General features: G+C 48.6%; 1 protein-coding gene across 2 annotated transcripts in view; it reads right to left on the reverse strand.

Moving 5' to 3' along the window:
• Positions 1-13,399, reverse strand: part of PTPRU (protein tyrosine phosphatase receptor type U) — an 82,189-nt gene that overhangs the window by 15,557 nt on the left and 53,233 nt on the right. For both annotated transcript variants that reach the window (XM_082863758.1, XM_082863757.1), the window contains exons 16-18: positions 5,351-5,541; positions 4,573-4,648; positions 4,018-4,094 (exon numbers count right to left, since the gene is read on the reverse strand). In XM_082863758.1, coding sequence (XP_082719884.1) covers positions 4,018-4,094; positions 4,573-4,648; positions 5,351-5,541 — 344 coding nt within the window. The remainder of the gene's footprint in view (positions 1-4,017; positions 4,095-4,572; positions 4,649-5,350; positions 5,542-13,399) is intronic.

The raw sequence follows: 13,399 nt of genomic DNA on the forward strand, positions 1-13,399 counted from the left end.
AATCTCCTGGAGATCTTGTTAAAAGGCAGGTTCAGATTCAGAAGGTCTGGGGCAGATCCCAGGTGGTGCCAAGGCTGGGCTTCAAAACACACTCTGAGTAGCCAGGCTCTCTAAGCCTCTGTTCTCCTCCGGAATATGAGGATAATAGCAAGACATGCACGTGTTGTATACCTACACGTTCCCATGAAAATGACCAAAACATAGTCAACGTTACCAATAACGAAAAGCCTCCCAGAGTCATTCAGCCCTCACTACTGGAAACTCTCTGGGTCTAGCCTAATTCCCTCCTGCCATCTCCCCAGCCACTGCCTGTGCTTCAAGTCCTCAGGGGAGCTGCTGGGCATCTGGGGTCAGAGGGGTGCTGCCTCTGTGCTGCCCTCCACCCCCAGCCTTAGTCAAGCTGGGAACAAGCTACTCCACCTAAAACCGGTCTGCCTGAGAATCTCACGTCAGAGAGCCAGGGTCTCTTCTGATTCATCCATCTCTGTCCCTCCAGTGCCCAGCACACTGCCAGTGCCCAATTGCTAGTCAGTATACAGCAAACAACTGAACAAGGTTTTAGACAGATGGCCTTCAATACCTGCATATTAACTTTTGAATTGCATACATGTATTACACAATTATATCACACAGAGGACAGTGAAATGGAAAGTTTTAAATGATCAGATGTTAAAGGAAGATAAGGAGACACCTTGAGCACACCCATTTTAGAGACCAGGATTAGCGAGCAGAGGTCTTCACACTCCGGGCCATCAGCATGTCCTAGGGGCCTGCTCCCACCCCTCCCTGGCGCCTCTGAGTGGCAGACACCCACCCTTCCCCGGTGTCTCTGAGTGGGTGGAGCTGGGAGACTGACGACTTGCACGGTGGGCAAGACCCCAGGGCACCCCGATGCCCCCGAAGGGAGAGATCCAGGGTCTCGTGTCAGGGTGGAGGGCTCAGGATGGGTTTGAGCTGATCCAGAGCCGTGGGGCCATGAGTCAGCCACTCAACATTTCTAAGCCTCCATTTTCTCGTCTGCCAAATGCAGGTCCCAACCTTGCAGAGTGTGGTAAGGACGGCATGATGTGCCTGGCACAGAGCAGGTGCTCAGCCAATGACACTCTTGTTAATGGAAATTTGAAGATTAATTAAGCCAAGTCTCCTCGGCGCATTTCATAACAGTCTGACAATAACTAAATGAGTAGTGTGTTTTGTGGAGATCGAGATGTAAAGTATTGATACAACGCCCTATATTCATCACCTCCTAAGGGGGGGCGCTAGGGCTGAGTACGTCCACTGCCTTCTGTGGGCCTAATATTCCACTTAAGTTTAGGAACTTTACAAATGAACTGTTTAAACAAACTCAAAACCAGGCAGAGGGTGTCTAGAAGCACATCTGGGACAACTGTCATCTCCAGCAGGTGCGACAGCCGGGACCTTACACTTTATATATTAGGTATCTCCGTGCTGTCTGAAAGTCTAATGATGAATTGTATTTTTGCAATCATAAAAAAAGCAAGAAATATATTTGTAAAAGAAAAAAGGAGATAAAACAGACGAAGTACCCAAAAAAGAAAACAATCCCGTCGGGCATCAACTATTACGAAAATAATATGTATTAAAAGACAAATCAGAGGATTGCTAGATGAATTGGGGTTTTTTTAATTCTTAAAAGGCCCAAACACAGCACAATTTTTGAAAATAAAATACCCATACTGCTCCCCCAAAAAAAAACATTCAAATTAGGGCTACATTGAGGGCAAAGTAGCGAGGGTTGAGTTTCAAGCAAACTGATCACAAAGGGATTTGAACACCAGGGAAACTAGTATTAAGGGGACTGCCCAGGGCCATCCTTGCTTCCTGGAAGGCCCTGACCCCCAAGCAGCGGAAACGCGGTACCCAGGGCAGCTCCTCCCATCGCACCCCTCCCAGGCCTGCAAAAGGTGCGGCTAGTGAGGATTCATCAGCCATGGGGAGCCTGGGACAAGGGTGACAGAGGTGATAGCCGGTGAAGAACAGAGCCTGGGGAGGCACCCAGAGGCACCCCAACACTGCTGGCCCATCTCAGGGCAGAGGAGATGAAGGGAATGGTTTAAACAGGGATCGTGTCGAATCTTCAGCCCTGGGCGGTCCCTGAAGTGGACGGTTGGTGTTGGGCGCACGGTGGAGGGGAAGGAGGACAGAGACAGAGAGAGAGACAGCCAGAGACTGTGAGAGAGTCTGAGACATAGCCAGTCGGACAGACAGGAGGAGGAGGAGATGGGGAGAGAGGTACTTACTTCACGGTTTATCCGAATCTTAATGATTCCAGTGAGGGAACGGTACAAAGCAAAAGAGACAGATATTAGGCCAGAGGCAGATGGAGGTGGACGGAGCACAGGAGTGGCCAGAATGGGTGATGCCAGCAGGGGCGGCAGAGCAGAGATGCGAGGGCTGGGCAAGAGAGGGGGAGGGGCAGGTCCCTGCCGGGGCCCAAGGTGAAGCCGAGGAGGACCTTGAGGAGACCGAGGCAAGGCCCCTGTCACCAAAACTGCCCAAGTCTGAGAGGCGAGGCCAGGCCCGGCCCCACAGCCCAGCCAGGGGAAAGGATGGGAGGTGGGGGAGAAGGCAAGGAATTCTGGGAAATACGGGGTAGCGCATCTGGCCACCAGGAGGGAATGAAGACAAAGGAAAGGACAGGTCACCTCCAGAGTCCCTGACTCCCCCGCTCCCAGATACATGCCTCCTCCACCTCCAGCCGGTCATGCCGCTCCTACCTGGGCCACCCTTCCCTTCCCTCTCCAGCCACCCAGGGCCAGCACAAGCCCTCTGCTTCCATGCAGCCGGCCACAGCTAACCCTGGCACTACCACCACCTTGCTGTGTGACGCTGAGGAAGTCATGCCTCTTTTCTGGCCTGTGCTTTTCCATCCAGTCTGAATATTTCACTTGCACACTCATGTGTCTCCCCACTCGAACCTGTACGTTCACGGGAAGCAGGGACTGCGTCTGCTTGCTCACTGCTGTGTCCCTGGCGCCCAGCACAATGCCCGGCACACAGTAGGTGCTCAAAACATAGCTAACAAGTGAATCAATGACTCTCTACCAAACCTGGCTCGCTGCAGGTCAGGGAGTCCGATCAGGGTCCGACGCCGGGGCCCGTCCTTTCTCACCCTCCTCCACACTTGGGGAGCAGACTCATCACCTCTCCTTCGCACTCAAGCTCAGGCCCCCTGGCTGCCTGCCCTGTCTCTGGCCCCTCCCTCTGGTCCAGCCCGAGCAGTTGCTGCTATGGCTGGCAGGACAGTCTCATGGTTAGCAGCAAAGGCTTTGGAGACCCTGACAGGCTGAGATATGAATCCCTTCTTTACCACTCCCTAGCTGTGTGACCTGGGAAAAGTAGCTTCACCTCTCTGAGCCCCAGTTTCCTCACCTGTTAAGTGAGGCCACACAATGCTAACTACTGCATAGGGGGGTTGTAGGGATTATATAAAGTTAATTACTTGGTATAAAGTGCTTAGCACAGTGCTTGGCACACAGTACATGATCAATAAACCTGAGTTATTATTCTTACAGTACCGCTCTGATCATGGGTAAACACTTTTAATGACTCCCTGGTGCCCCTAGGGAAAAGGCCAAATTCCTCACCTTGCCATTCGTGGCCTTCAGCGCAGCGCCTGTCTGCCCTCAGCCTCGCTGTGTATCACCAGAATCCCACCCCCAGGCTCTTGGCCCCTCACCAAGAGGGGATCCTTCCTCATATCTAGGCCTAGCTGTCTGCCCTCCTCCCTCCATGCTGCCTCACTGACACTCCCCTCCACCATCCCCATCCCCCGTCTCTCAGGCCAACTCTGGCCTGCAGGAAGCCCTCCCGACAGCTGCCGCCCACCCTCTCCTCCCCTCGGCTGAGCTCCGTGGCACTGACTGCAGGAGGTGGGGGCACTCAGAACCCAGCCACATGAACCCCCCTTTGTTCCCTGACAGGTCCCGCCCTGCCTGGACCGTGAGCCTGGAGCGGGCAGGGCCGGTCCCAGAGGTGACGGGGCGAGGCACTCACGTCTATGTAGTTGGCATTAATGTAGTCGGCATCAGGGTCTCCCAGCATCGGGTGCAGCTTCACTCGGTGCCGATCATCTGGAAACACAGAGCAGGTGGCCATGGGGTGGGCGGGGGCTGAACTGGGGAGCCCAGAGCTGAGGCAGTGGGGGAAGCTTCCTGGAGGCCAGAGGTGGGGCACAGGCAGGTCAGCCAGGGAACCTAGAGGCTCAGGCCCTTGGTACTGCTGGAGGCAGGGCAGGCCAGTGGTTAGTGTCTGCACTGCAGCATCAAGAAGGCCTGAGGTCCTGTGCTGCTCACACAAGTGTATGAGCTGTGTGACCTTGGGCAGGGGGCTTAACCTCCCAAGCCTCAGTTTCCTTATCTGTAAAGTGGGCGTTCTACCACATCCACTTCACAGGGTTACTGAGAGGACGAAGTGAGGTAACAAGTGAGGTAACAAGCACACAGCTTGGCATGAGACAGGCCCTCACTAAATGGCTCACGCTTCTGTTCTGCTGCTTCCTGTTCCATCCCACCCACGGCCCCAGACCCCAGGCCCTCCCCCAGGACTCACAGGCAGGCATGGGCTCCTGCCGGCCACCCTTGACCTTGTCTTTCTTCTTTGTAGCATCCCAGCCTTCAAAAAAGCTCTGCCAGAAGGGAAAGTGGTAGTTAGTGAGGGAGGGAAGCCCCTCTCTCATAAGAGCCCTATCCCCTCAAGAGGATGGGAGTGGGACCACGACAAGGGCCAGGTTCAGGGTTAAACTTGGGGCCTGAAATAAAGTCACTGTAAATTCCTTTGTAAGTGAGGGACTAAGTTCAATACCAAGCTGTGTAGGGGGAAGAGAGAAAAGAGGGGAAAAGAGGGTTAGAGTTCAGAGACATTTTAGAATGAGGGTCAGGTTTAAGGCAAATCCAGGTTTGAGCTGGGAAGAAGGTAAAGGTGAGGGTCAAATGAAGTCCAGATGGAGGTAGGATGGGATTCAAGTCAGAGTCCAAACGGAGCTTAGGATGACAGTCAGGGTCAAAGTCAGACTGGGATTTAGGTTGGAGGTCAGGGTCAGTGTTGGTGGTCAGGTTCATATCAGGAATAGAATAAGGATCCCGGCAGGGTCCAGATGGAGACTGAGATAAGATTCAAGATCAGTTTTCAAGTCAGGGTTAGGATGAGAGTTAGAAACCAGGTCAGTCTGAGGTTAGGATCAAGGTCAAGGTCAAAACATTAGGTTGAATTTGGGGACTGTCAGAGCATGGGTCCATCCAGGGCTGGGCTGAGGGCTGCCAGGGTCCACAGGGAGGAGCAACCAGGCAAGGCCTTGGCGAGGGGTCCTGGCTGGACTGGGGCCGTGCACCTCATACTCCTGCTTGAAGCCGTAGCCCTCGGCCGTCTTCATCTGGTTGATGTGCTGCAAGAGGTCGGCCACACGCACCGCGGGATGCAGCTGCCCCGTGTGGTACGGGGAGCCCTTCCGGCCACACGGACGCCGCGGTGAGCCCCCCAGGAGGCTGCTGGCTTCAGTGACCCCACCACTGCGCTGGTCTCCTGTAGTCAGAGAAAGGGAAAGGGGTTTCTGATACACACGGGCCCCAGCCTGGGGAACCCCAGATGGACTCAGGGGGCCGAGGGAGGGAAGGGAGCACGGCCAGCGTGGAGGACGCCTGGGCTGTTTGCTGGAGCCAAGCAGCTGGCTGGGCCCACCCTGGTGTGACCCTGGGTGGCCCCTTCCCTGCTGCATCTCAGTTTTCCCATCTGTAAACTGAGGGGATTGGTTCATATGAGCTCGCAGGGCCCTTCTGGTTCGGCCCTGCCTGCTGTGATCCCGTGGTCCCCTCACCCTCCTGGGCTCCCCTGCAGGGCCCACCCCTCTGTGACTTCACGTGCTGCCTGCAGGGGGAAGTGCTCAGCAGAGCCCATGACATCCCTCCTTCCTTCCCCTCTTCCAGGGAACAATCTGGAACATTGACAACTCCCAGCAATTACCCCCATTCAAAGACAAGCAAGTCCCGAAACTAGCTGCTGCTGCCACCCCTTCTGCAGATTAACGGGAAGCACCTGAATAGAGGCGTTTCTCCTGCGTAAGCATTTCCATTGTCAGCCCGAGGTGGAGAGGTTCACAGTGCTCCACGTGCCCCAGGAAACTATCCTCTCCCTCCAGACCACCCACTTCCTGGCTCTCCTGGTCAGCATCCCCAAGGACATCCCACCCTGGTCCTTAGATCAGGTCCTGGGATTGAGAAAACAGTCCTGCCCAGCCACACCCACCTTCCAACACTCACTCCCACACACTCATTCCCTTCTCCTGGCCTGGGAGAGGTGCAGGGGCTCATTCTCTGCGTGTCTCACCGCTAATCTCTGCCCAGCAGGGCCTAGATGCCAGCCCTGTCCCTGCCCTGTGCCTTCACACATGCTTTTTCTCTGCTTCAAACACTCCCCCCTTTATGCCTGGTGAACTCATACTCATCCTTCAGGTCTCAGCTAAAATGACCCTCCTTGGGGAGCCTTCTCTGGCTGATGCCTGGCCTCTAATTCCTAGTCATGACTAACAGACAGAAAGAATGCAGCACCGGGACGGACACCACCACCCCCCTCCTCTGTGCAGCTCCACTTCCCCGAAGTCCAATCTCTGCCTCTTCAAATCAGGGAGACTGCAGGCCCAGCTTGGGTTCCCCTGCCTGTGCTGAGGTTTGAAAACTACCTCCAAGTAGAAAGGTGATGCCAGGCAAGGCTCACCTCGTGTGTTTCTCTTCTCTCGGGAATCACAGTCATGAGATGCCTGGTACCCGATGTCTGAAAACAACTGTTTCACGTATTTTATCCAGATTTCTAGCTGCTTACAGCTGGAGGGCAAGTCATGTGCCAGTTACACATTCGTGGTCCAATGCGCCAAACCCTTAGTTTTTCAGATAGGGAAACTGAGATCCAAAGAGGAGAGATTTGCCTAATGAAGTGGTTGTCCAGGTGTGTTCCAGAAAATACTGGTTGTGCCAGATGACTCAACGGTATTCCATTAAAAAGAAGAGAAGGAGGATGAGGAGGGGTTCTACGTTTTAAAGGAGTCTGTGAAATTGTTTTAAACAAAAATAAGTAGGTGTTTTTTTCCCTGTTAAACCTCTCAGGGCTTCCAACAAGTTAGTGTGCATTTTAAATCTCCAAGAGATGGAGGAAAATAGCAATGTTTCACCTCCCTCTTTCACCACGGAAAGCTTGTTTCATGAAACATCCTCAGGGGAACACAGTGTAATATGGTGATTAAGAGACACACTCTGAAGTCAGACAGGCCTCAGATCAAATCCCAACTCTGCATGTGACCTTGGGGACGTTAATTACTCTCCAGAAATTTCCCTTTTCATATGACAAATGAAGATTAAAACTGTTACTCTCCAAGATGATGATGTAAATATTCAGTAAGATAATGTGTATGAAGCGCCCAGCCCAGTGCCTGGCACACGGGCACCTGCAGATGGCACTGTTGACATGATCAGGAGCTTCCAGGAAAGGCAGGAACCTCTGGAGTCCCAGAAAGCCAGGGCAGCTGTCTGACAAGAGGTGGCCTTTCTGTCTTGGTCCTTCTCCACGGTAGGATCTTGGTCCAGGACGTGACAATCCTAAAGACCATCTACCACAAACACACAAGACAAGCACAAAGGTTTCAAGAAAAGAAGATTTCTGCTGGCTCAAAGAACTCAGAGACGAAGGGGTCCTAAGTGTTCTTCATGGAAACCATGCCAACGGCTCCATAGAGAGCTCTCCGGGTGCAGAATCCAACAGCTCATCCCAGAGATCTTGAAGGGTTGGAAGCCCTGATACAGCCTCACAAGTAGGCATGGAACCATCTTGCGATGGGTGAAGACAAGCAAAAAATCCCACTTGCTTGGGGTCCAGACAGGAAGCCAAAACCAAAGCTGGGCGGCTTCCAGCTGAGCCCGAGAGCAACACAAGATGTTCTACAAATAAGAGCACCCGAAGACAAAGGACGATGAACAATGATGCTGCCAAGAAGACCCTCCATTTCCTGGGGCCCAGAGAAGACAGGTCCTTGCTCTTCTCATCCATGAATTACCATGGGATTTCACTCACACTCACACACACACACACACACACACACACTCCGCCCCCCCCACCCCGCCTCTCCCATACACACACATACCCCGAGAACCAGCTTGCCCACAGCTGGAAGCCCCTGAAAGGGAGGAAGAGAGGAAGGAAGGTAAGAGCCAGCCATCAGCTTCAAGGTCACCACTCAGGGGCTCTCCCAGCCTCTCTCCAGCTCCATTATGATTGTCGGACAATTTGGGGGAGTAACCACTGGACAGTTGATGTTTTGCGGCGAGGGCTGAGGCCCAGAGGAAAGAACACTGGGTGTGCAGTCGGAAAAGCCTGAATTTGATTTCTGACTCAAGCCGCTTGACCTCTCTGGACCTCAGTTTCCTCATTTGAAAATGGAGATCCTCAGACTTTCCTCAAAGATGGGCACTTTCCCCGATTCCCATCCACCCTCAGATGAAGACAGGCCACTGGTTATACAATCTAGCAGCATATTATATTTTTCCTTCACTATCTGCAATTAGCAAATAACTTTAAAGAAACACAGTCTGTAATAATAGCTAACAATATCTAACATACCGAGTGCTTTCATATGCCTAGCATGATTCTTAAGTCATTCAATCCTTAGAATATCCCTATGAAGTAGGTGCTATTGTTATCCCCCCTAATAAACAGGAAACTGAGGCCCAGAAGGGTTAAGTCACCTGCTCCTTAAGTGGAAGCATCAGGATTCAAACCCAGGCCCAACTGACTCTGGGATCCTGTTGTCTTTCTCTGTTTTCCTCTCCCTGATAAAGGGGCATTTGTGGTGTCAAATAAGGGGCACTTATTTGACGAACCATTTGGCCGGAACCCACTGGTCCCCACACTGGTCAAGAGCTCCGGATGGACAGGGCCCAGAGGGTTTGAGGGTTTTCATAGGCAAGGTCAGAGTCGAAGGGGGCACGTTCCAACATCTTGGGAACATCCCAGCTCAACATTTACTCAGCATGGGAAGTCCCTATTTAAAACTTCCATATTGAGGATACATCAAAATCAACATGGCTTTCTGTTCTAAACCACAAAACTCTGGCCTCCACTGTTTGGAAAGAAAAGAAGGAAGTGGCGGCTAGACCAGCATGGGGCATAAAGAAAGAGAGAGAAGCCTTGAGACTGGGCTCCAGTCTCCTGAATACACCTTGAGCTTCCCAGCCGTCACACCTTCCCCGTGTCCTGCATCCTGCCTTCAGGGGCCCCACCCTCCTCACCGTCAGTCAAATCTTATCCATCTCAGCCGAAACCCTGACCTCCCCTGCCCAAAGGTGTATCTTCTCAAGACTATGGCAGCACTCACTGTCCCCACTACCCCCTGGCAATTAGCCTAGTGTGGACTTCCCTGGGTCAATCTCATCTCCCCAACTAGTCAGTGAGTTCCTTGGGAGCAGAACCCGTGTTTCCTGGCTCACTGCATCTCTCCATAAGACTCAGCAGCAAGGCATGTGCCCACACCACCTTCACCTCCCACTCCCCCCAGCACCCACTTGAGTTTTCAGCCCAGGCACACCTCTCCACGTCGTCCTCTGTGCCCGCCTCCATGCATTCACACATGCTGTTCTTCATGCACATTTGCCTTTTCCTTCCCATCTCTGCCGGTCCAAATCCCACCCGGTCCTCTAGGCCCAGCATGATACAGCAGAAACAGCAATTTGCAATTCAGAAAGACCTGAATTTAAATCCTGACTCTGCCACCTTCTGCTTGATCTGGACAAGTGATTCTCCTCTCGGGGTCTCTGTTTCCTCATTTGTAAAATGAAGGGTTGATAACAGCTACTACTGTGTGTGTAAATTTAATGAGGGAGGTCACAAAGAGAACGTGATGCATAAATGCATGTCAATGAATTTGAAAACATAAATGAAATGGACACATTCCTAGACAACTATAACTTACTAAAAGTGTCTTGAAGAAAACAGAAAGCTTGAATAGTCCTTTACTCCTTTAAATAGATTGAATTAAAAGTTTAAAATGTTTCCATAAAGAAAAAAAAAAAAAAAAGATTATTTCACAGGTGAATTCCACCAAACTTTCAAGGAGTCAATTACTCCAATCTCCCATGATAAGGAAAAAAGAGAAGAGCCCTCAATGCTTTTTTTTTTTTTTCTCGGTACGCGGGCCTCCCACCGCTGCGGCCTCTCCCGCTGCGGAGCACAGGCTCCGGACGCGCAGGCCCCAGACACGCAGGCCCAGCAGCCACGACCCACGGGCCCAGCCACCCCGCGGCATGTGGGATCCTCCCGGACCGGGGCACAAACCCACATCCCCTGCATCGGCAGGCAGACTCCCAACCACTGCACCACCAGGGAAGCCCTCAATGCATTTTATAAGACAAACAGAATCTTGATACCAGAAACCAGACAAAGACAGTATAAAAAAAGAAAAATTATAGGCCAATCCCATTCAGGAATACAACTTTAGAATCTTGAACAATATTATAATTATACTGAATCCAATAATTCATTAAAAAAAATTATGCATGATGACCAAGTTGAATTTACCCCAGGAATTGAAGGTTATTTTAACATTAGAAAATCTAAAAATGTCACTCACCTCACTAACAAACTAAAGGAAAAAAATACGGCATCATAGTAAATCCAGAAAAAAAAGCATTTGCTAAGTTTAATGCCCATTTAAAATAAAATCTCTTAGCGAACTAAAAACTGAAAGGAATTTTGTTAATCTGATAAGGCATTTCCTCCAAAAACCTATGGCAAACTTCATTCTCGCTGTTTTAATGTTAGAAGCATTTCTTTTAAAACCAGGAAAACAAGACAATGATTTCTGCTATAACCACTTCCGTTTGAGGTTCCAGCCAGTGCCATGCAGAAAGATAAGGAAAAAAAGGATAAGAAATGAGAAATAAGAAACAGAACTGTCAATATTCACAGATCCTTTGTACTCAGGAAATCTGAATGATTCTACAGACAAATTAGAATTAATCAGAAAGTTTAGACCCTGAATAGCCAAAGAAATTTGAGAAAGAAGAACAAAGCTGGAGGTATCAAGCACCCTGACTTCAAACTATACTACAAAGCTACAGTAATCAAAACAGTATGGTACTGGCACAAAAGCAGACATATAGCTCAATGGAACAGAATAGAGAGTCCAGAAATAAACCTACATACATATGGTTTATTAATCTATGACAAAGAGGCAAGAATATACAATGGGGAAAAGACAGTCTCTTCAACAAGTGGTACTGGGAAAAGTGGACAACTACAAGTAAAATAATGAAACTAGACCATTTTCTCATACCATATTTAAAAATAAACTCAAAATGCCTTAAAGACTTAGGCATTTTTCCAAAGAAGACATGCAGATGGCCAACAGGCACATGAAAAGATGTTCAACATCACTAATCATCAGGGAAATGCAAATCAAAACCACAGTGAGATATCATCTCACACCCATCAGGATGGCCATCCTCAAAAAGGCAAGAAATAACAAATGTTGGTGAGGATGTGGAGAAAAGGGAAGCCTCCTGCACTGTTGGTAGGAATGTAAATTGGTGTAGTCACTATAGAAAACAGTGCAGAGGTTCTGCAAAAACTTTAAAATAGAACTACCGTATGACCCAACAATTCCACTTCTGAATATTTACCCAAAGAAAATGAAAACACTAGTTCAAAACGAGATATGCACCTCAATGTTCTTTGCAGCACTATTTATAATAGCCAAGATATGGAAGCAACCTAAGTGTCCAATGACAGATGAATAGGTAAAGAAGATGTGTGTATATACACACACACACACACACACACACACACACACACACACAATGGAATATTACTCAGCCATAAAAAAGAATGAAATCTTGCCATTTGTGACAACATGGATGGACCTGGAGGGTATTATGCTTAGTGAAATAAATCAGACAGAGAAAGACAAATATTGTATGTTTTCACTTATGTGTAGAATCTAAAAAGCCAAACAAATAGACAAATATAACAAAACAGAAACAGACTCACAGATATGGAGAACAAATTAGTGGCTGCCCGAGGGGAGACGGGTGGGAGGATGGGCAAAACAGATGAAGAGGATTAAGAGGTACAAGCTACCAGTGATAAAATAAAGTAGTCACAGAGATATAATATACAGCACAGGGAATATAGTCAATAATATTGTAATAACTTTGTATGGTGTATAATCTATAAAAATATCAAATCACTATATTATATACCTGAAACTAAACCAACTATACTTCAATAAAAAAAAGAGTTTATCAAGGTGTATGTTTATAAGATCAACATCTATACATATAAAAATCAACTGCATTTCTCTATATGACCAATACTTAGAAATATGATATTCTAAAAATGTATCAATACCATTTATGCTGGGAAAACTGGACATCCATATGCAAAAGAATGAAGTTGGACCCTTATCTAACACCATACATAAAACTTAACTCAAAAAAGACTAAAGACCTAAATGTAAGACCCAAAACTATAAAACTCTTAGAAGAAAACATAGGGCAAACGTTTCATGACATCAGATTTGGCAAGGATTTCTGGGCTATGACACCAAAGGCATAAGCAACAAAAGAGAAAAAAAGACAAAATGGACTACAACAAAACGTAAACATTTGTTCATCAAAAGACACTATCTGCAGAGTAAAAAGGCAACCCACACTATGAGATAAAGTATTTGTAAATTGTTCATCTGATAAGGATTAATATCCAGAATATATACAGAACTCCTAAAACTCAACAACAAAAGGACAAACAACCCAATTCAAAAATTCTCCAGATAAAATACACAAATGGCCAATAAACACATGAAAAGATGCCTAACATCACATCATTCAGCATTAGGGAAATGCAAATCAGAACTATGAGATACCATCTCACATCCATTACGATGGCTGCTATAAAAAAAACTGTCTTGAACAGAAAACAAGTGCTGGCAAGGATGTGGGGAAACCTGGAACCCTTGTACACTATTGGTGGGAATGTAAAATGGTGCATCCACTGTGGAAAACAGTATGGCAGTTCCTCGAAAAATTAAAAATAGAACTACTATGTGATCCAGCAATTCCATTTCTGGGTATAGACCCAAAAATATTGAAAGCAGGGCCCCAAAGAGATATTTGTATACACCCATGTTCATAGTAGCATTATTCACAAGAGCTAAAACATGGAAGCAACCCAAGTGTCCATCAACAGACAAACAGATAAGAAAAGTATGTGTATACATACAATGAAATATTATTCAGCCTTAAAAAGAAAGGCAATTCTGGGAATTCCCCGGCGGTCCAGTGGTTAAGACTCTGTGCTTCCACTGCAGGGGGTACAGATTCGATCCCTGGTTGGGGGATCCCAC

Source organism: Leucopleurus acutus (genome assembly GCF_964270905.1).
Source record: "Leucopleurus acutus genome assembly, chromosome: 2".
Taxonomy (NCBI): Eukaryota; Metazoa; Chordata; class Mammalia; order Artiodactyla; family Delphinidae; genus Leucopleurus; species Leucopleurus acutus.